This window comes from Bos mutus, chromosome 16 (assembly GCF_027580195.1).
Source record: "Bos mutus isolate GX-2022 chromosome 16, NWIPB_WYAK_1.1, whole genome shotgun sequence".
In the NCBI taxonomy this organism is placed as follows: domain Eukaryota; kingdom Metazoa; phylum Chordata; class Mammalia; order Artiodactyla; family Bovidae; genus Bos; species Bos mutus.
The window spans coordinates 33528953-33551983 of NC_091632.1; the positions used below are offsets into that span (position 1 = coordinate 33528953).

General features: G+C 50.3%; 1 protein-coding gene across 4 annotated transcripts in view; it reads left to right on the forward strand.

Annotated features, from left to right (window-relative positions):
* Window positions 1-23031, forward strand: part of KAZN (kazrin, periplakin interacting protein) — a 1347864-nt gene that overhangs the window by 1159364 nt on the left and 165469 nt on the right. The window contains exon 1 of one of the 4 annotated variants that reach the window (XM_070384946.1): window positions 15375-15826. The exons of 1 other annotated variant lie outside the window; for it this stretch is intronic. In XM_070384946.1, coding sequence (XP_070241047.1) covers window positions 15619-15826 — 208 coding nt within the window. In that variant the 5' untranslated portion in view covers window positions 15375-15618. Of the gene's footprint in view, window positions 1-15374; window positions 15827-21340; window positions 21688-23031 lie in introns of those variants that run through there. 2 more of the 4 variants (XM_070384947.1, XM_070384945.1) reach the window with 2 other exon arrangements.

The following is a 23031-nucleotide window of genomic DNA, read 5'->3' on the forward strand; positions in this document are numbered from 1 at the left end:
TTCCAGAAATCTGGCTAGCTGAGTATCCACCTGAGTGGAGGGGCACCCTGCCTCCACCCCCATCTTCCCCTAGAGCGGGTATGCCCCCTCCTGAACGTCCCCGGTGCCTGTTTTCATGGATGCTGTGAACTGGGCTTTGTTCTCTCAGCCTGGGCTAGGACTCTATTTGATGTGTCACAGCTTCTGCACTAACTCTGTGCCAGGATCTGCCTGCTTTATTTCATTTACTCTTGAGGACAACTCACCTAGAATGTTCTAGAGACACAACAGCACAGCAGTTAAGAGTATGTGCTATGCTAGGGGGAAGGATTCAGAGAAGCAAGAGTTAGGAAGTTTGAGATAGACACATACACACTGTTTATGTGTGTATATTTAACATGGATGTGTATATTAACATGTATATATTTAACATGGATACCCAAGAAGGACCTACTCTATAGCACAGGAAACTCTGTTCAGTGTTATGTGGCATCCTGGATGGGAGGCGAGTTTGGGGGAGAATGGATACATGTGTATATATGGCTGAGTCCCCTTGCTATTCACCTGAAGCTATCATAACATTCTCTGTTAATCAGCTCTAAGTGAGTGCTTAGTCACTCAGTCGTGTCTGACTCTTTGCAACCCCATGGACTACAGCCTGCCAGGCTCCTCTGTCCGTGGGATTCTCCAGGCAAGAATACTGTAGTGGGTAGCCATTCCTTTTTCCAGGAGATCTTCCCGACCCAGGGATCGAACCCAGGTCTCCCACATTGCAGACAAATTCTTTACCTTCTGAGTCACTAGGGAAGCTCTAATCACCAATACCCCAATATAAAATGCAAAGTTTAATTTAAAAAAAGAAGACCATGTGCTGGAACCAGACTGCCTGAGTTCAAATCTCACATTCTTTCCTTATTAGTAGTATCCTTGGGAAAGTTAAAGTTAATTTACCACTCCTATCTCAAAGTTTCCTCACTATAGAATTGGGAATAATCGTAGTATATACTTTGTAGGACTTCTATGAGGATTAAATTCATCACATATAATTCAGTACCTGGTACTGAAGTTCTGCACGGTAAGTTCTATGTGAGATAACTGTTAGTACTCTTATTATTCCATTGAACAGGTAAAGAAACTGAGGCTCTGAGAATTTAAGTGATTCCTCCAAGGTCACAAAGTTTCCTCTAGGTTTGCAAGGATTCCCCAAGGGTTGCCCTCTCTCTCCCAGGCTTGACTTAGAACCCTTACAAGCTGGACTTAAAGAGCCTTTACACCCTGCCCACAGTCTCCTCCTCCAACATCAAGCCCTTGCTTCCCACCCAGTACCCTTCCCCCTAACAGAAGCCACCTCGTCTCGGATGTGTGCCCCTGTGTCTGTTACTGCCGCCATACCTTTGTTTAGGCTGTTTCCTCTGCCCAAAATGCTCCCCTCCGCATCTCTGCCCAGCCTGATCTCTGCCCTCAAGACCCTGTGGATATATCTGGTGGGGGGAGCCCCTCCTCTGCACTTCTGGGTGCCTCCTCTTCAGCTGGCCACCTCCCACCCCCATGCCCTCAGAGAGCCAAGGCCACATTTTACACATCCCAGCTTTCTCCCGCCCTGCCTAACACGATGCTCAGAGTGCTGTCATTTCCAGCATGGGTGACCCTCCCTCTTAGGATCCGGTTCCTAGCCCAGGGCTATTTGGATTCAGCTCAGTTTCTCAACCTCAGCACTACTGATGTTTGGGGCCCAATAATTCTTTGTTGTGGGGACTGTCCTGTGCATCATAGGATGTTTTGCAGCATCCCCAGCCTCTACCCATTAGATGCTGGTAGTAACTCCCCTCTCTCATTGTGACAAACAGAAATGTCTCCAGGCATGGCCCAATGTCCCCTATGGGGCAAAGCTGCCCCACATTGAGAACCAATGATAACCAGAATTTCCCCAGGGGTGGCCAAGATGAGCAAGGGGCGACTTTAGCATGGGAGGGTGCAGAGGGGGAGCCTGAATCCCCCAAACCTACATGCAGGGAGGTCACAGAGACCAGGAAGAGTGGTTGAGATGGTGAATGAGCAGGAGCGTACCCACCTCCTGCCCATCACAGCCAGGTGGAAATGTGGTCCAGCTTTTGCCATATCTTGAAACTCTTCAAAAGAAGCCAGAAGTCCTATCTTTTACATGAAATTCCCTGATTCTTATTTACAAAACAGAAACAGACTCACAGACTTAGAGAATGAATGTACGGTTGGTTACCAGTGGGGAAGAGTTGGAGGGGAGGAATAGACTGGGAGTTTGGGACTGACATGTACACATTGCTATATTTAAAATAGGTAACCAAGGCTTCCCTGGTGGCGCAGTGGTAAAGAATCCACCTGCCAATACAGGAGACATGAGTTCTATCCCTGATCCGGGAAGATCCCACATGCCAAGGAGCAGCTAAGCTCATGCACCACCACTACTGAGCCTGCGCTTTAGAGCCCATGTCCGGCAACCACTGAAACCAGCGCTCTGTAGAGCCCACGCTCTGCAACAAGAGAAGCCGCTGAAGGAGAAGCCCCCACACTGCAACTGGAGTAGCCCCCATTCACTGCAGCTGAAACCTGCACACCAACGAAGACCCAGCACAGCCAAAAATAAATAACTAATAAGAGCTAAGAGTCGGACACGACTGATCGACTTCACTTTCACTTTTGACTTTCATGCATTGGAGGAGGAAATGGCAACCCACTCCAGTGTTCTTGCCTGGAGAATCCCAGGGACGGCGGGGCCTGGTGGGCTGCCATCTATGGGGTCACACAGAGTCGGACTCGACTGAAGCAACTTAGCAGCAGCAGCAGCAGCAGCAGCAGCAAGAGCCTACTGTAAGGGGAAAAAAAAAAAGAATTAAAAAAAAAAATTCCCTGTTTCTTGAATGTTGGCAACTAATATGAATTCTTTTTAAAACCTGTGGGGAAAACCAGAATATGTCTGTGAGTTTTGCAACCTTTCCTATAGACTGAACTTCCATCCTAGAAGCTTCAGGCAGCTCATACCTCTGAGGCCAGAGGGTCCCCATTCTCTCTGCAGTGGTTTATGTCTCAGGCACTATGCACAAACCCCACACTAGGACTCTGGACCACACAGATAGTCTCTGTGCCCACACGGGCTCCTCCAGCCCAATTTCAAAGAAGTGGAAGGTTCTAAATTCCCAAGTGACAGAGAATATGGCAAGTACCCCTGGAAGGGGATCAAGAAGCCTGAGCTCTCATCCAACCCTGGCATTGATTTGCTGCGTGACCTTGAGCAATCATTCGCCCTCTCTGAGCTTCAGTTTCCTCCTCTGTCACATGTTTATAGGATGAAGAAAGAGAAGGCAGGATGAATGCTCTCTGTTCCTGGGACTTAAATGAGTATTTCATCTTGGCAGCACAGAGTCCCAGCTGGCCCCCAGTGCTCAACGGGCATTCTTGTCCTCAGACTGACCTAGGCAGGGACAAGCTGGTTCCACCTCCCAGCTCAGGAATCCTGCGTGTCAAAGCGGGGAGTCTGGGTCACCCTGATGGACTCTTTTCTCTGTGCAATTGGGTTATGGATGCTGGAGGTTGTTCCAAGAGTGGAATCCACCATTCTGTCACTAGGAAGAGTCAGACTGTTGGCCCTGCTAGTGCCTATGGCAAAGTTCTGGGTTAGTGAGACCCAGCAGAGCCATAAATTAATAAATAAGGTAATAAATTTTAAAATAAATAAAATAGATAACTAACAAGAGCCTACTGTTAAAAAAAAAAAAAGAATTTTTAAAAAAGAAAAAAATTCAATCCTGCCCACAGGTTCATGGCCATAAGATGGCTCAGGTGGGCAAGCCTGCACGTGGCCCATCTGCAACCCTCGGGCAGTTTCCCAGGGAGCTCTGCAACTGAGAGGAGCCTCCCTTAAGCTGATAGGAGTGGAGGGGTTCTGGGAGATCTTTTTATCCAAACTCCTAATTGTATAGACGGGGGAACTGAGGCCCAAGGTCACCTAGACAACAGAACGAACACCGACATCTCCTGACTCCCTGACCAGTGCTCCTTCTGATCTAGCATCGGGCTATTCCGGAAGTGGGCGCTGGTGAGAAGCACAGAGTGGCAGATAGACAGACACTCAGACAAGCACTGGCTTTGCCTGTCACCAACTGTGGTTTAAGACCAGTGGTTGTGGACTCCATGCTTAGGACACCTAGGCGGCGGACACACTGTTACCATGTGGGCTGGAATGGGGGTTCTATCACCTGGCCTCCTGATTTTTCCAAAATAAAGCTAAATAGCTGATTTTTTTGGTATAAATTTTCCTCAGTTTTAAATGTTGGCCACTGGTGTTTTAAATGCCTTCTATTGGAGTGCTAGGAAAAGAAAACACATTTATAGGCCATAGCTGGCTCCAGGGCTACCAGTTTGCAACCTCTGCTCGCTTCTCTTACCCTCAGTTTACCCTACTTTAAAATGGGTATCATAACAGGATCCCTCTCTTAAGAGGGCAGTTGAGGGATTAAATGAAATGAAACCACTAGAGGGCCCATCTTACCCCTGGGCCCACAGTGAAAGGCAGCTAGTATTTGTTAAGACACTTTTCACAGGAGAAATGGGAAGGGGCTTGTTAAGTTCAGCACAAGGCAACTGGGAGGTCCTGAGCCAGAACTTGGGATCTTTCCATCAGTCTGCAAACTTGAGCGCTTGTTGCATGCCTCGTGCCACGGGCATGTGTCAATTTAAAACCCTATGGGGAGGGAGGTGGGAGGGGGTTCAGGATGGGGAACACGTGTTCACCCGTGGCGGATTCATGCTGATGTATGGCAAAACCAATACAGTATTGTAAAGTAATTAGCCTCCAATTAAAATAAATAAATTTATATTAAAAAAAAAAACCTGTCCCCGCCGTGAATTTACAGGGGAGGCAGGGTTGATCTTCATCCCAGGAACCTCAGAACATCCCTCCAGTGGGCCTCTCATCCGAGAGAAACATCCTACTTTCAAAGGTCGGGTCTTTAAAAACAAAAAGAATGCAGCTCTTTTTACATTAGAAACATATTTCTGCTTATTTATTTCAATGAGAAACTTCACGGGGAAAATGACTGTCCTTCCTACTTATCTGTTCAACAAATCTGCCTCCCAAAAACAAGTGCCAAAGATATTAAAAGGACACTTCTGGGAAAAGAAGAATTTAGAATAAGTTCTAATTAGTCCCTGTGGGATTAGGGGCCATGGACAATTTCTACCCTGAGAACCTAGAGACCAGGGCCTAAGGTTACATCCTGATGTCCAGGGTGCAAAACGTTCTTCCTCCTGGGCTTGGCCCACACAGGGGCCGCTGGGGGCAGCGTCAGGCCCATTCCTGGCTTTGCTGGAGGCCTTGCAGCCACAGAACCCTTTATCTGCTGTGCGGTGCTGACTTAGGCTGTGCGAGCTCTGCCTACAGGGTGGGAGAAGCCTGGAGTCGGCTCTGGCTGAGCAGGCAGGTAAAGCCCATAATTACAGGAAAGCAGCCTGGGGCATGTGTGGACAGGCCTCCTGGAGCCCAGGCAGGTGGCCTCCCAACTAGGGAGGGCCCCAGGGTTCACACTCTGCGTGCAAAAAGCCATCGGGGTGGGGGAAGGGTAGTTATGTAACCGCGGTGTGTGTGTGTGTGTGTGTGTGTGTGTGTCTGTGTCTGTGTCTGTGTGTGTGTCTGTGTTAGTCGCTCAGCCGTGTATGATTCCCTTCTCTGTCCATGGAATTCTCCAGGCAAGATCACCCAAATGGGTCATACAGCCACTGAGAAACTGGCACTACACTCCACAGCCTCATTCCTCCCCACCCACTCAGAAGGACATGAAGAACTAGCACTCCTTGCTCCAGGCAACGGCGGTGGCCCTCACCTTTATCAGCGTCAGGGTTACCTGGAGAGGGCTGTTGAAAGACTTGTCAGGCCTCACCCCAGGAATTTCTGACTCAGGAGGTGGGGGTGGGGAAAAGGATTTACATTTCTCAAAAATGCACAGGAAGGGTGCTGATACAGCTGGTTCAGGGACGCCACTTTGAGAACCACTGCTGTAGGGCTTTCTGAGGTCAGTCTACTTGGGCCCCTGATTTGCTGTGTGTCTCTAGGCAAATATCTGCGCCTCTCTGGACTTTTTTTTTTCCCCCTCAGAGGGAGAAGCCAGCTTTTTCTTTGAACAGATAAACCCCACCTCGATGTTGAGATGCCTAATTACTGTTTGCAGGTAGCTCAGAGATGGTTGGATGGCATCACCGACTCAATGGACATGAATTTGAGCAAGCTCGGGGAGATGGTGAAGGACAGGGAAGCCTGGTGTGCTGTAGTCCATAGGGTTGCAAAGAGTTAGACATGACTGAGTGACTGAACAACAGAGACCTTCACGGGAAAGATCCAGGCCTTTGCACAAGGGTCTTTCTCCATGGTTCCAACTTGCTTGTGGCCACTGTGACAGCAGTTGCTTTAGGACAGATTGGCACCTTAAACCTTAAAGAGACAGGCCAGGCCAAGATCTCTCGCCCTCAGTTCTCCTGCATGCACAAATCTTGAAGCTGTTTGCTAGCCTGGGCTTTGGGACAATTTTGTTTCCCTGGGGAAGGACTCATCACTGCCCCAGAGATAAGGCCTCTGCAGCACAGACAGTCATAATCAAAGTCATAATCAAAGCCAGCTTTTTCTTTGAACAGATAAACAGATAAATCAACAGATAAACAGATAAATCAAAGCCAGCAATTCTCCTGTCTCATCTGAATATCCAGGTTGACTACACTCAGGGACCTTCCCCATAGTATCTAAGACAGGAGTGGACTCATGGCACGTGTGGGTGGACCCAGTGAAATAAACAAGGAAATAAGCAAATGGTTCCCTAACTGAACCGGCCCTGCAGCCCGGCTATCTGTTTGGCCTTCTGCAGTTACGTGGGCTTTCCTACCCCTGGTCTCTTTTGTTCTTCACAGGACAGTTGTGGAGAGACAGGCAAGTGTTCTTATCCCCATTTCACTGGTGGGGAAACTGAGGCCCCAGGAAGGTGGTCTGACTTGCCCAACTCTGAAAGAGCAGTGTAGAACTCCATGCCGCAGACCCTTGCAAGCTCTCCCAAGTCTAATTGGTGTTCTTTTCCATGTTCTAAGAGCCATTCTGCAGATAATTGCTGTGGAGATGAAGCTGGGAGAGGGGTGATCTAGGAATCCAGGTCCTTCCTGTTTCCAGGAAGGGAGAACACTTTCTTCTTGGCTTCCCACGTGGCACTAGTGGTAAAGAACCTGCCTGCCAGTTCAGGAGATGGAGGAGACAAGGACTCGATCCCTGGGTCAGGAAGATCCGCTGGAGAAGGAAATGGCCGCCCACCACGTGGTGTCACATGCTGGTAGACCCCGGGTGCCCGTGGCACGCTAACCTGCATGGTGCTTTACAGCCGGAGCTCAGGATGGTGCCTAGCACATGGTTGGTACACAGTCAGTGTTTGTTGAGTCAATGATTGAATAAACGAAGACAGACATGGTTGAAATACTGAGTCTAAACTTACCAGCTGTGTGATCTTAGACAAAGCCTTCCACCTATCTAAGCCTCGGTTTCTTCAACCGTAAGATCAGAAAAATGATAATTTTTATAATAATACAAAATAGTGGCATAATAATTAAGAAAACTGGCTCTGGAGGCAGAATTGCCTGCTTGTAACTCCTGGCTTCATCCTATTGTACTGTGTGACTTCAGGCAAGCTACAGAAACTCTCTGTTCCTTGGCTTCCTCACTGATAAAATGAGGATTGTGAGAGTACTTACACAGTGTTGTGAGAATTAAAATAAACTAATATGTATAAAGTGCTCCATCTAATATTATGTGTGCCTGGGTGCTCAGTCACTTCAGTCATGTCCAACTCTTTGCAACCCTGTGAACTGTAGCCCACCAGGCTCCTCTGTCCATGGAATTCTCCATATTGAAATGGGTTGCTGTTTCCTTCTTCAGAGGATCTTCCCAACCCAGGGATTGAACACTTCTCCTGCATTGCAGATGGATACTTTACCCACTGAGCCACCTGAGAAGCCCAACCAAATACTATAAATAACCCTTAACAATGATGATTCTATCTGTGCGCCAATAAATTAAATTGTAACATTGAAGTAATGAGAATGACTCACTGGACATGAGTTTGAACAAACTCAGGGAGATAGTAAAGGACAGGGAAGCCTGGTATGCTGCAGTCCATGGGGTCACAGAGTCAGACATGACTTAGCAACTGAACAATAATGAGTACATAACAGAGTGCCTGGTACAGAGGTGGAAGGGCTCAGTAAACATTATTCTTTATTTTAAAATTAATTAATTAATTAATTTGGTTGCATCACGTGTTAGAGGCAGCACTTGAGGTATCTTGGTTGCATCCTGTGGGATTTTTGCTGCAGCACAGGGACTCCCTGATTGTGGCACGTGGACTCGTTGCTCTGGTGCATGTGGGATCTTAGTTCCTTGACCAGGGATCAATCATGCAGCCCCCTGCGTTGCAAGGCAGATTCTTAACCACTGGACTACCGGGGAAGTCCCAATAAACATTATTCTTATCTTGGGCACTCACTGGGCCACAGCCTCTGTGTTTCTTGACTCACACATAGGACATGGAGACATGGGGCCTGAAAATTGTGGTGGTGAACCTAGTGGTCCTGTTCCCAGGAACCAACAGCCCCAGTTGAGGACCCCAGTTGAGGAAGGGGAAGTACTGCCAGTGGCCACTGGGGGCAGCAGAGGCCCCATCCCCAGATGCCTGCTGAGGGTTCCCTGAAGTCTTCCTGACTTCAGGAGTTAATCATGGAAGGGTTGACCATTCCACTATGCCCACAATTCTCCATAACCCTGTGGTGCAAGGTATTCTACCAGAGAACACCCCTCATTTCTGAGGGTTAGAATCCCAACCCCGCGTTTACCAGCCACATCACCTGGGATAAGTCCTTTGTCTTCCCTAAACTTCAGTTTTCTCATCTGGGACATGGGGATAGGGTGCAGGGTTGAATGAGCTAGAAAGGACAGTCCCTGGGGTGAAGTAAGGGCTCAGTCAATGACATTGTTACCAAGGTAGCTTGATGGTTATTAGCCCAGACCCTGCAGCCAGACTACATTAAGCTTGAGTCCTGCCTACATCACTTAATGGCTGTGTGCCTTTGGGTAAATGACTCAACTTCTGTGTCTGTTCGTAAAATTTGTAAAATGAGGATGATAATAATAGTACATATAATTCTCAGAATTGTTGGGAAGGTTATATAGTAAGCACTATGTAAATGTTTGCCAATATTATTATTAGAAGTCATAGTATTTTGATGTTATTGTTATTTATTCTGAATGCTGTGTGTGTTCAGTTGCTAAGTCATGTCCAACTCTTTGGGACCCCATAGACTGTAGCCCACCAGGCTCCTCTCTCCGTGGGATTTTCCAGGCAAGAATACTGGAGTGGGTTGCCATTTCCTTCTCTAGGGAATCTTCCAGACTCAGGGATCAAACCCATGTCTCTTGCGTCTTCTGAATTGGCAGGCAGATTCTTTACCACTTGAGCCACCCGGGAAGCCCAATGATCCTGAATAAGCTGCAACATTTCAACTTTCTGTAGAAACCTCTCTGTTTGATAAGAACTTGCTCAAAAGAGCCTTAGAGAAAATGGGAGAGATGTGGCTTCTGGATGAGGAAGGAATTTTTCCTTTTGGTGCAATTCAGAATCTAATTTGGGATACACGATGGTCTGACAGGCAGGGCACGGAGGCCAGCTGTACTTGGTGAAAACACTTCAATGTCTGGATCTGGGATAAGCATCTGCCTCCAGGGCAGGTCCTCTGGAAACCTCCAGAGAGGATCAAGATCCTCGACAGGTCGTTTGGGGCCCAGGAAAGATCAGCAAAGGTATCGGTGATCCCATGACAGGCACACAAAAGTCTCCAGCCAAGAAGGCCTCCCCAGGACAGATGGCAGGATGGACAGGGGGTAAAATCCTCCAGCCTCCAAGGGCTGAGGTCTAAGAAAGTTTGAGGGGAAAATACCAGTCTAATCCTTCCCACTGCACCTGTGCCCCAGGGTCCTACGGGGATGGCCGAGTGAAGAAGATATTGGTACCATCCCCACGGTGGCCTTGGCCACAGAGGCATCCTGGGGCCTGCTGGAAGGACTTCTGTGAAATAGATCACAAGCTGCAGATCTCCATGGAGATAGCAGAGTGCTTATCTGGCTCAAAAGCAAAAGACACGTCGCTCTGGCCTCCTCCAGCCATGTCTTCAAGCTCACTTTTTTGAGGGTTTATTTTGTACAAAGCACCATTCAGGGCTTCCCCGGTGGCTCAGTGGTAAAGAATCTACCTGCCAATGCAGGAGATGTGGGTTCGATCCCCGAGTCAGAAAGATCCCGTGGAGAAGGAAATGACAACCTGCTCCAGTACTCTTGCCTGGAGAATCCCATGGACAGAGAAGCCTGGCGGGCTACAGTTCATGGGGTCACAAAAGAGTTGGATGCAACTTAGCGATGACAACAACAAGCACCATTCAGAGCTCTGCATGTCCAAAAACCTCCTACCACAACCCTGCAAAGTAATGACCACAATCACCTCCATCTGACAGAAGAGGAGCCCAAGGCTTCTGGGCTAAAATCGTGTGTTCTAGATTGTACACTCGTGTGTGTCAGAGCTGGGATTTGAGTCCTGGTCTCTCTGCCTCCAGAGAATGTGTCCCCAGCCTCCGGGGGTGTGCAGCATCCCGGATGGCCTTCACGAATCCTTGCCTCCTGGTGGTCACACTGTCTTGTCACCCCTCCCATCCACCTAGTGATTCCCTTCTAATGAACAGAACAGGGGAAAGGTGATGGATGCCATGTTCAAGATTAAGTTACAGTGTCAGACAAAAAAGGAGAAATACCTTATGACATCCCTTATATGCAGAATCTAAAACCATGAGACAAATGAACTTATCTACAAAACAGAAACCGACTCACAAGCTTAGAGAATGAACTTATGGTTGCCAGGGAGGAAGGATGGAGGAAGAGACAATTAGGAAGTTTGTGATCAGCATGTACACACTGCTATATTTAAAATGGGTAACCAACAAGGACCTGCTGTATCGCATAGGGAGAACTCTGCTCAGTGCCAAGTGGCAGCTGGATGGGAGGGGAGTTTGGGTGAGGATGGACACGTGGATATATATGGCTGAGTCCCTTTGCTGTCCATCTCAAACTATCACAACATTGTTAATTGGCTAGACCCCAATACAAAATAAAAAGTATTGTTTTAAAAATTAGGTTACAGAGACAGCAGTCTCCATCTTGTGCATGCCCTCTCTTGCTCTTTCCTGGAGCCCAAGGTGGAAGCAAGCTGCAATTTTTCGAGAAGATCTACAGCTCTATGGCCAAGAATGGAGCCACTGAGCTCCACTGAGCTCCACTGAGCTCAGTGGTGGCTTTACCACTGAGCCACCAGGGAAGCCCTGAACGGTGCTTCATACAAAGTAAACCTTCAAAAAAGTGAGCTTGAAGACATGGCTGGAGGAGGCCAGAGCGACATGTTGTGGCTTCAGGGCCCAGAGCCAAGGAGGTGTGGAGGGTCTCAGTCCAACACAAGAAACTGAGTCTTGCTAGGGAGTAGTTGCTCCCCAAGGAGAGCCCTAAGTTGAATGGAGCCCTGGCTGACACCTTGCCGGCAGTCTACCCAGAAGCCCTAAACCTGAGGCACCCAGCTAGGCCACCCTGGTCTCCTGACCCACAGAAACTGACAGATAATAAATGCTTGTTGTCTCAAGCCTCTGCAATTTGGGGTGATTTGTCACGCAGCAATAGATAACGAATACACTTGCTATCACTACTAGCAACACACACAAAACACACATACCCCCACAGCCACCATGAGAAGGATTAAAACAGACCCACTCACCCATATTGGGCAGAGCTGGGAACACCCTCCTCTGCTAATCCAGCCCTTCGTTTTGCTTTTGCCGGTGAGGGCGCTTAGATGCAGAGACAGAAGGACCCTTTTCCACAGGTACACACAAGCTAGGTGATTACTACCAAGGTCTCCAGACTCCAGGAATTCACGAGGGTGTTACAGACAAAACGGTACAGTCTTGAGAATCCACTGTTGCTACCTTCTCTTAGTGCCAGGTGTTTGAAGAGAGTAATTTTGGCTAGAAGATATCAGTTAAACCTCTTCTACAAATACTAAAGACATAGTCAAGAAAAAAAAACCCTCAAAAATTCCAGTGGATTCAAATATTCAACTTCAAGCAGATATTGAATATAGTGGGGTTTTAAATATAAGATTTCTGGGTTCTGTTCCTTAAGTCAAATATATCTTGTCACATCTCTTGCTCCTGTGATCTAAAGGAAGTTTCCTTGGGAATGAAGAGGCGCTGTGAATGGGAATTGCACTGACCCCTGATGTCCCTGATCCCCAGCCTCTGTTTTCTTTGGTGGTGCCCTGTTGGCCTGAGGTCAGGGTCATGGGGACACTGTCTGGCCTCAAAGCTTTTAACTAGAGCAGCCTCCCAACCCTTGGGCTGGGTTGCCAATCCCCACCCCCACCCCCCCCACTTTGAATTCTCACTATGCCTTTGCTCCTTATGAGTAGTCAGGAGGACTGGAGGGGACAATTCCTATAGCCTTTCTCCTCACCCAAAATCCTCCTTTCCCACTGCCTTACAGAGGCTGGACACGGTGTACCCAGAGGGACAGAGAGAGCCAAACCTCAGGCCCAGCTGTCTCCAACATCAATTCTCAGCATCCCCCAGGCAGGCCAGCAGGTCTTCTAGGAGAAGGCCCCGCTACATAATTTGTGGGTCCCAATGCAAAATGAACGTGTGAGGCCCCTAGTTCAAAACTAATTTAAGAATGTCAAAGTGATGACAAAACCCCAGTGCAGGGCCCTTCTGCAAGGCGGCACATTCAGAAGCCAGCCAGGTCTTGGAGTCTTCAATGCAAACCACCCTGGAGGTACCATTCCTGGAAAACGGGCTGTCATTCCCTGGCTCCCGCATTTCCTGTTGCAGAGTTAAGCAGAAATGTCTCCTGAGCCCAGGACATCCTCATAATCAGAAACATACCTCGAAGAGGAAAGACCTCCCACTCAAGGCAGATGGATGGTTTTCTGGAAGGCTGCAGGCTGCCGCTGCTGTCACAGATTTGCCTGCTAGTAGAGTTGTGAACAGGGAGACAGAGAGGCTGAAGTTGACTAGGGGAGGCCTGGGTCATCAGAAAATCCCAGAAAGTGAGGGCAGGTAGGCCCAAATGCCATATGAAGTCCTAGTCCTGAGTGTGTGGGACACACACACACACACACACACACATGAGCCAGGCCAAACTTTGCTGAGAAAGGAGAGCAGCAGAAACTCCCCAGGGTTGGGAGCTTGAGAAATAGCTTGGATCATTGAAATGTCAGTAGCAAACATGTGCAGACTCTAGAAGACCAGTGAGCACCTGTGGCCAGTGAGCCAAACAGAAACTTCTAGACATATTGACCTCGTTGTTCTTTCTCCTCTTTCTTCTTAGGTTTTAAAAAGTTGCCAATATTTCAAACTTAGGTTTCACATCAAAATTCACATTCCTAGTAGCTCCAGAAAAAACGAACAAAAAATGGAACCTCTGGTAATGCTGGAGCCAAATTCCTGTATGACAACCATCTACTGCCTCCTCTAACTCTAACCCTAACCCTCCTGTTTGCCACAGTCCCTGCCACTCCCTAAGGTCTCCCTGACATTGAATCCAAGTGGCAAGTGCTCATATCCGTGCTTGTACTGCTGTGTCCTCCTTACGAAGTGAAGAGGGAAGTGAATGTTTCTGTGAAAAAAGGGAAAAATAGGAGACTGACCAAGAGTTCCATGTACTTCAAGAAATATGGGAAAGAGCATGTTTCTTTGTAGAAGAGAAGAACCTCCCTATGAGTTTAATATGCAAAGACTTTCTAAGTAAAAAGAACAACCTAAATGCCTTATAAAGCACACCAAAGCAGTCCCTGTTGTCCCTTCTCCCTCAGTCCAAAACAGAGTCTCCAGGACCAGATGTCTCCAGAATGAAAGACCCTCCCAGCTTCTCCTCCCATGAGGGCTCAGAGTGATCTTTCTTTTGTTCTGTTCTGCCATTTTTCCCAGCAAAGGCAGAGGACATGGGGGATTCCCAGCATCTCTTGTCACTTGGTATGGGGTCAGTTTCCCTCTCCCAGAGCGGTATGGGCGTTTAACCCCATGGATGGTTTTCTTCCCCAGTTGGAAGCATCACTAAGATTTTATGTACCTGTCCGCTCTCCACTGAACAGCCGGGGGTTCCATTAGACAGGGCCAGAGGATCTGAGGCAGCCAGACTTGTACCGGGTAGGGGCGGGGCGGAAATTTGGTTCCCATCACTGGTCAGAGAGCCATATGCCAGGACCTAGAAGTTCCCAGAGCTCAGGTGTGGGCCAGTGGAATCCATAGGTGACTGAGCCAGGTCTGGAGGAACTGGGGTGCATGCTGCCTGGAGCGGGAGGCTGAGGACACCAGAGAAAGTGTGTGACTCCTCACCCAGCCAGGTAGCCTCACCTTCCCATGTCTATGGGACCTGCCTCCTGGGGCTGTAAGGAGATAATTAGTCCTTCTAAAGAGTGTCATAATCCCCAGATCAAAGGGGGTTCAGAGCTGCTGGGTTCACTCTACAGCGAACTCCGCCAGCCACGGGAGCACCCACTGGAGGGGGTGGGCTCGGATTTGCAGCCCCTTCAGTGTGTCACCTCCTACAGAGCTTGGCTGGCCTAATAACCCACAGGGCAGGGCCCCAGACCCTGGTCTTCCCTGGAACCGCTTCACTTGCCACATGCCCCCCTCCCCACCCACCAGAGGGGAGTTCATACCTAGCACTGATGATGGGTGGGAAGTCCTGATGTCCCATTTTATAGATGGAGAAGCTGAGACGGAGGATTGAGGTGCAGACATAGGGTCCCCTGCCAGTGCTTCCTCACGGCTATGGGCCGTATCAGTTTTCCTCCCCATTGGCATAAGCCCTTGCGCTCAGTACTGCGTGCACTTAAAGCAGGACGGGCCGCACAGTCCAGGTGAGTGAAGGAAGTGTCCCAGAGGGCCCACCCCTTTTCCTGCCTGCTTTTCCGCCCTCTCCCGGCCACTTGCTGGGACTTCAGCTCTCCGGCAAGGCTGTCCCAAGGGTGTCAGAAAAGTAGAGAGACACATGCAGGCTGGGCTACCTGGATTCAGGCCTGTCACTCCCAAGCGCTGTGACACTGCCCTTCTTTCGAACCCTGAGTTTCTCTAGGAATGACCATGCTGGGAACGTATTGAGTGGCCAGGGTCCGGCGCACAAAGGGGCGTCGCGGCGCTCTGCCCGGCCTTGGGGCGAGTCTGGGCGTCGCGGAGGGGCCGGGGGCGGGGTCGGGGGCGGGGCGAGCGGCGGTGCTCGCCAGCCCGGAAGGAGCGGGAGGAGGAGCCGCGGGAGTGAGAGTCGTTCCCACGTGAGAGACTCGGCGGCCGAATTCCTCGCGTGCGGCGGCAGCGGACAGCCGGGCGTCCGGCCGGACGGAGAGCCCTGGTCCGGCTCGCGCGGGCCGCCGGGCGGGCGGCCGGGGCGGCGCTCGGCTGCGCCCCGATGCGGCGACGACCCCGCGGGCTGTGAGCCCGGCGCCCGCTGTCGGAGCCCCCCGCGCCGCCGCGGGCAGCGCCCCCCGGGCACGCGGCATGCGGGCCGCCGACTCTGGCACCTGGGAGCGCGTCCGCCAGCTCGCGGCGCAGGGCGAGCCGGCGCCTTCCTGCGGGGCAGGGGCCGGGCCGGCGCGCCCCCCGGGGCCCGCAGTCTGCGAGCCGAGTGCGGACGCGGCGGGATCGAGCGATCGGCCCCGCGCCGGGGCACCCTCAGCTCGAGCGGATGGCGACTACAGCCAGCCGGGTAGGTGCGCGCCGAGAGGGGAGGGCGCCGCGGCCGCAGGCCCGGGAGCGCCGGGCCGGGCGCGCGGGGGCGCTCCCGACCGGGATCCGGCAGCCGCTGGTGGCAAAGTTCTCGCCGCACCCGGAGCCCCGAGCGCCGGCCGGGGTGCAGGAGGAGACGCGCGGGACGCGGAGTTAGTCCTCAGCCTGGGGTTTTCGGGGCTCGGCGGCTTTCCGGCAGAGCCCCGTAGGGAGCTGCCGAGGGAGGTCAGGGCCACGGGAGCTGTGCGATCCCGCGGCGCCGGGAGACCCGGGTCTGGGTCGGATCCCGTGCCTGTTCTGGGAAGCGTGGGAATGGGGCCAACCTCGCGGTGAGTTGGGGAGGCCCCCTGTGACCGCACCTGTAACCCACCTGGCAAGCCCATCAAGTGCCGAGGGGAGCGCTGCCTTCCCGCCGCCCTTCGCAGACGAAAGTGATGACTCGCCTTTGCTAGGAGCGAAGAGATTTCTCCTACACTTGAACGACTAAGGCAGAAAGAGAAATTGCCGCGGAGGAGACACAAATGCAATGGTCTAATTATGTATCGTTGGCTAATCCGCCCCAAGCGGAGAACAGCGTTTGAGCGTTAAAGGTTCCGAGTGGATGCTCCGGTTCCATTCTGTTCCGCCTCAGCTGGTTCCTCCCCAGCTCAAGTTAGGTCATGGAAGGTGGGTCACAGGAACCCCTGGATTCTCCAGATTCTAGGGTAGGAAGCTGGAAGACGAAGGGCTTCCGAGAAGACTGTCATCATCAGTTTGAAGTTCGAATACTTTTTCTAGGAAAAATGGGGTGGGGGGTGGGGAATAGGTGGACCACATGATTATTCATTATTTCTTGAACACCCATGTGTTCCTGTAATTTACTTGCAGTGTCTTAAAATCTTATTACGACCTTGGCAGTGAGGCTGTTATCTCCAGGAAGATGAGATCAGAAAAGGCTGGAGTTTAAGGGACTTGCCCAAGTCCCAAAGCCCTGAAGCCCTGGTACTGGAATTTCAAATTCTGTCTGGTTTGGCACCAGAATGCCTCTCCCAGGCAGCAAGCTTACCAACTGAGAAACACCAGGCTTATTTACCTAATAATTCTTTCCTAAAAACAGCCAACTGCAAGACCTCCTAATTCCAGGCTGCCCATATTGGTTTCCTCAGGAGAGATGAGATTCCAGAGGTCAGAGTTCTAGTCACAGGAGCTGGGACCACCAATCAACTGACTCTGATTAGCTGAGCTGCACTGGTGTTCTGGAACAGCTGGTGTCTTGGGTCACCAAGGGTCTGGAAGCGGGACACTGAGGCCTGGAAGCGGGACACTGAGGCCTGGAAGGAGCTTGAGTCCCTGGGCCTTTGGTTTAGGAGCTAGGCTTGCTGGACCCAATCCCACCTCCTCCCCTGTTGCAAAGAGCAGTTAGAACCCGAGACAGCTTGCTGTGAAACAGAATATAGACGCAGAGAATAAGCAAATGGGAGGGCTTGGGCAAGTTGTTTGATCTTTCTGAGACTCAGTTTACATCTGTAAAGTGGAGATATTAATAATGTCAGATACATTTTGATCATTCAGAAGCTCATGTCTGCAAAGCACCTTGCCTAGTTCATATTTGATGCTGGTGAATATAAGTCATCAGCTTTACTTGTGGGGCACCTTTTGATGCCCCTACTGACTCAGTTTTTCTTTAGGATGAACTGTTAATCTGTCCCATCTCCCTGCTCCTGAACTATGTCGAAATGACATCTGTTTTGTCTGTAAAATACTTCCGTGATCCCAAGCTGACTGTTGGGCCAATGGAGGCTGTTATTATGTACACATGTAGAAGAGGGCTGGTTGGAGATAAATCTGTTTACTTTTTGTCTATATAGACTCCACTTGTGTATCATGATAACAACATCCTAATGACATGATGTAGCTGAGAAAAGCCTGTCTCTGAGGTCTGGGGGTGGCTGTTACTCCAGTGGCCCTCTTGGTGTCACTTTAGGGCAGAACTCAGTGGGCATCTCCTTTCCTAATCTACACATGGCATCACTGGTATGAAACAGGATCAAGCCAGCAGCTAAACCAGAAAGTTCTGAATTCTCTGTACCCCACCACCCTTCACCCTCTTCTGGTCTCTGGATCTTAAAGACCAAATGCAGTTTCTAAGGAAGTCCATGGTAGTTGGGCATGGACACGGGTTCTCAAACAGCCTATCATGGACACCGGTGCTCACACCATTCGCTGTCATGAGGGATTTTCCTCTGGGAGGCCAATGGAAAGTCTTCAGGCTTAGAACTGCAAGTCAAAATTACTACTGAAATAGACATTTTAGCCAGGCTGTAAGGTGACTCACTTCAGGATCTTAGAACGTTACTCCCCAGCCCAATGCAAAGCTCAGTTTAAGAAACTGCAAGAGTGCCCTTCTGGGTGACAGTGTCTGAAAATTGGCACTTTTAGGGGTTTGGGGAAGGGGAAAGGGAGAAGGGATGCTCGCTTGGTGGGATGGAGGCCTGGCACCTTGACATTGTTCATAGGTGATATCCTGGGATTGTCAGGGTGACAGACCCTGTGCTGGTGACTTCTGCTGACCCCTGGCCTCCAGGGTGGGGCCACTTCCAGGAGAGGTTACCATTTGCGTGTATACTTCGGACAAGAGCAGGTGATGCAGAAATGAGACACGGTGCTTGGTCTGCACCTGATGCAGCCCCAGATCTGTCTGACCTTGAGATACTCTGTAACTCAGTTTCCCTTTTGGTGTGGGGGGGTAGTGACTCCACCAGAGGGAGGCTCCTTCCAGGGTTCCCACAGAGTGTTCAGGTGGTCCCAGAGCCTTCTGAGATGAGAACTTGAATGATTCCCTTGTGATTGTCCCTCCATTCAGTCACATCTCTTGAGCACCTCCTGCCTCCAGGCACTGTTGTAGCTGCCAGGGCTGTAGCAGCGAGAAGACTGCGGCCCTTGTTTCCATGGAGCTTGTATTCTGTGGGAGGAGATTTCCAGTAGGCAAAGACCCACAGGATGTGTCAAGGGATGGGAAAGGCTAGGCAGGAGAAAAAACCAGGTGAGGGGTTAGCGCAGTGGGAGTGGGTGGTTTTTGTATAGGTGGTTAGAAAAGAATGAGGGCAGGTACATGGGTGCTGAGTTCCTAAGACGAGAGGATGTTGCTGGTCGACAAAGGAAATCAAGTCTTTTTTATTTTTTTGGCCACGCAGCTTATGGGATCTTAGTCCCCCAATAAGAGATCAAACCCAGCCTTTGGCAGTGAGAGCACCAAGTCGTAACCACTGGACTGTCAGGGAATTCCCAACCAAGTCATTTTTTTTTTTTTTAAGTTGTTGGTAAATTAGTATTTTTGTAGACTGGGCACTTTATCTGTCCAAATCTGAAGCCTCCCAGGCTTCCTCCTTTATTAGTCATTTAAGTTCTTATCTTCTCTTGCCCCTCCTCCTCACATAAAGCCCCCCAGAGGAGGGGGCCAGGCCCTGTGTACCTGTATACTGGCTCCCATCCCTTGCCCTCCCAGGGGACAGTCTTGCGTGCTAAGTCGCTTCATTCATGTCTGACTCTTTGCGACCCTATGGACTGTAGCCCACCAGCCTCCTCTGTCCATGGGATTCTCCAGGCAAGAGTACTGGAATGGGGTGCCATTTTTTGCTCCAGGTGATCTTCCCAACCCAGGGATCAAACCCACATTTCTTATGTCTCCTGCATTGGCAGGCAGGTCCTTTACCACTAGCACCACCTCGGACGTCCAGGGGCCAGGCTTGGTGCTCAGCAAATGCCAGATTTTGTCTTCGTTAGTCCTCCAGCAACCCAGGGGTAGGTGCAGTTGCTAATTCTGTCCACAGATGGGGAAACTGGTGCTCAGAAAATTCGGCTGAGATCTCATGGCTAGTAGGTGTCACAGCCAGGATTGGCTCCAGGTTGTGAACCTCAGAGCACCTCATGTGTTCTCAAGAAAGTAGACCCATGGTAAGTGTCAGGTCCATTTTTCCTTTAAATTTTTATCTCTAAAAAAAGTTTGTCCTCTCCTTGACATTCCTCGGTTCAAGCAACTCAAGCATTTGCTTATCTTTGTGCCTTTAGCAATTTCCTCACTAGGTCAGCTTTGCGTGATCCCTTCTGTAAAGAATTTCTGCTGGGTGAGGGGGAGATTCAATCTCCACACTGGAATTGGGGATGGTCTTTGAAAGTCAGCCACTAGGATCGAGAGAGTTTAGAGTGAGCTTCCTCTGTAATGGGGTGGGAGAGAGACGACTGGGGCTTGGCTTTTCTGGACACTCAGGAATGAAAGTCAGTGCTCTTTGAATGTATTTTTCCATTGGTTTTCCTCAGGCAGTTTGCTGTGGCCCAGCCCCCTCCACCCTATGTGACTGTTCAGGGAGAGGAACCGAAAGATCCTTCTGCCAGGGCAGTGGGTACAGGGCACAGGTTTGGAATCAAATGCGACCTGCTAGTTCAATCCACCAGCTCTACTGCTTTCTGGCTGTTTGTCTCCAAGCAAGTTAGATAATATCCTGAGCCTCAGTTTGTGTGTGTGTGTTACTCGGTCGTGACCCCATGGACTGCAGCCCGCCAGGCTCCTCTGAGCCTCAGTTTACCCATCTCTAAAATGGGATCCTGTTACCCACCTCAGAGTTGTTGGACAGGAATCTGTATGGTTACCATCCTTCATACCCATGGGGCCTGCTGCTACATATGCCATAAGAGATGGGGGGATTCCCATTTATCCAGAGTACAAAGAACTTAAATATGTGTGTGTGTGAAACTTAAAAAAACACTTTTGGCCACATCATGCAGCATGCAGGATCTTAAGTTCCCCGTTGTTGTTGTTGTCGTTCGGTCACTAAGTTGTGTCTCATTGCGGCCCCATGGGCTGCAGCATACCCAACTTCCTTGTCCTTCACTATCTCCCGGAGTCTGCTCAAATTCATGTCTGTTGAGTCGAGGATGCTACCTAACCTTCTCATCCTCCGATCAGGGATCAAACTCATGCCCTTTGCAGTGGAAGTGCAGAGTCTTAACCACTGGACTGCCAGAGAAGTCTCAAAAATGCGTTAAACTTTTGAAGTCTGAAATATTGGGATTTGATGGGACAGGTGTTTTTGACAGAGTACGAGCTGCTTATTTGGCCTTCTGAGTCATCGGGAAATTTCCAGAATGGCCTCTGTGTTTTGTGTTAATATTCCAGCTGAGTCAACTGGGTGATTTGCTAGGACCCTCCAGCCATTCTGGGCAAAGAGGATTTTCTTTCCCTTCCCATCATCTCAAGAGCCACAGAGCACGCGTGGCTCATGGACGGTAGCAGACACCCCCTAAGTGTTAGCACCTCTCCCCCAGAACACAGCCTGTTGACCAAAGTGGAAAATTAGGCACATTGGCGTGCGCACGGATTTTAGCCTCAGCAGATAAGCATACCAAGCGTGTCATTAAAGCTGTCCAAAGCAATTGCCGTGGGGATCCTGTGTTTGCTGTGAGTCACTAAGGGCTATAAACACTCCAGAGAGGATGGCAAGCTGTGGTTACAAGGTGTGTGGGTGCATGTGTGTGAGCCTGTGTACGTAGTTATTTCTTAAGAATTGACTCTCCGTAAATGTGTTTCATGTTGAGCGCATCAGATGAGTGCCTGTCCAGGAGGGAAAAAGTCAGGATTGCTTCCTATTCTCAAGGACCAGGCCCTCTGTCCCTCTTGGGACAGCTACCGTGAAGGTGGGGACTTCAGACTTTCTCTTGTCTGCTGTTTGGATGCCTTCAAGAGAAGCCGGTTAGAAGATGCTGATTGTGGCAGTTCCTTGGAGCCCTCACCACCTGGCATTAGCCCAGCCGGTGCTGCCACAGCCCCAGATTTAGAAGAAATTAACAGCCACAAAGGTGTGACAGGTACGTGCGTCCCACCTACCTAGTGTCCTGGCCCTAAACTGGATGAGGTTGTGCCTGGGCCAGGGAGAAGGGGAGCTGGTGGGTTCAGTGGTGGCGACCCTCCGAGTGCATCCTGCTGGGCTTAGGGGACCGCTTTGGGGAACACTCACCGCCCAGCGGCCAGTCTGCAGGTGCTGACTGCCTTGTCTTTCGTTGCCACCTGGATTTGGAGACTGGCTCAGGCTCCCAGCTAGTTTGGGCTGTAACTTTATCACAGGCATTGTGTTCAGTACCTTTTAATTGTACAGAAGCTTCGGAAGCTTTCCCCGGGGGCCTGGAGAGAAGTAAAAACAACAGCTGCTGGTTCCTGTATGCTTTATTCCCTCAGCCTTGCCAGGGTGCTCCTAACTCTGAAGTCCTGTGTGCCAGGCAGGGAAGAATCCTTATTTGTGTTGAGGGCCGCCCAGGAGCCAGGCAGTTTGTTACCTGTGTTCCTGTTCTTCTTCCCTGTGGTTTCATTCATCAGCTGACGATGCCTTGAGAGCTACTAGGGCACCAGGCAGAGGCTGTGGTGCTTTTTTTTTTTTCATCTTGGGCATAACAGCATCCAGTAAGCCGGGTACCTTTGGAGGGAGGGTCCCTGGGGCCCCAGCAGACAGCCCACGCCTCTAGCCCGGCAAGAATCCAAAGAGGCCAGCTGGCCTGTGACAGGAGGTTTGACCATGGCCATTTGGAAAGCTGGGATGCAGAGCCCTGAGATGGAAACCTGGGCATAGATAGGGTCAATTTACTCCCTCTCCGAAGCTCAGGAACTGAGGCCCAGAGCGAGGAAGGGACTGTGCTCCAAGGTGTCATGTGGGGTAGTTTCCAGGGTCGGATGCGAAAATTTAACAAAGGTACTTGGATGTCTTGGCAAAGCTGGGCATTCTCTCCCTTCACCCTGTTCCCTAGCTCCCTCTGATCTTTTGAAGGGGGCCTCAGACTTTGGGGATCACAGCAGTCTAGGGTGATTGCTAGTATGCACATTCTCAGGCTTCGCCTCAAGATTCTGACTCTGTAGGTCTGTGAAAGGGCCCAGGAATCTTGTATTTTGTATCAAGTGCCCTGGGTGAATTTGATGTGGGGTTTCCATGGATGAGACTTGGAGAACCTCTGCCATTCACTTCTCTGTGAAGTGAAAGTCGCTCAGTCATGTTCAATTCTTTGCGACCCCATGGACTATACAGTCCATGGAATTCTCCAGGCCAGAATACTGGAGTGAGTAGCCGTTCCCTTCTCCAGCTGATCTTCCCAAACCGGGGATAGAACCCAGGTCTCCCGCATTGCAGGTGGATCCTTTACCCACTGAGCCACCAGGGAAGCCCA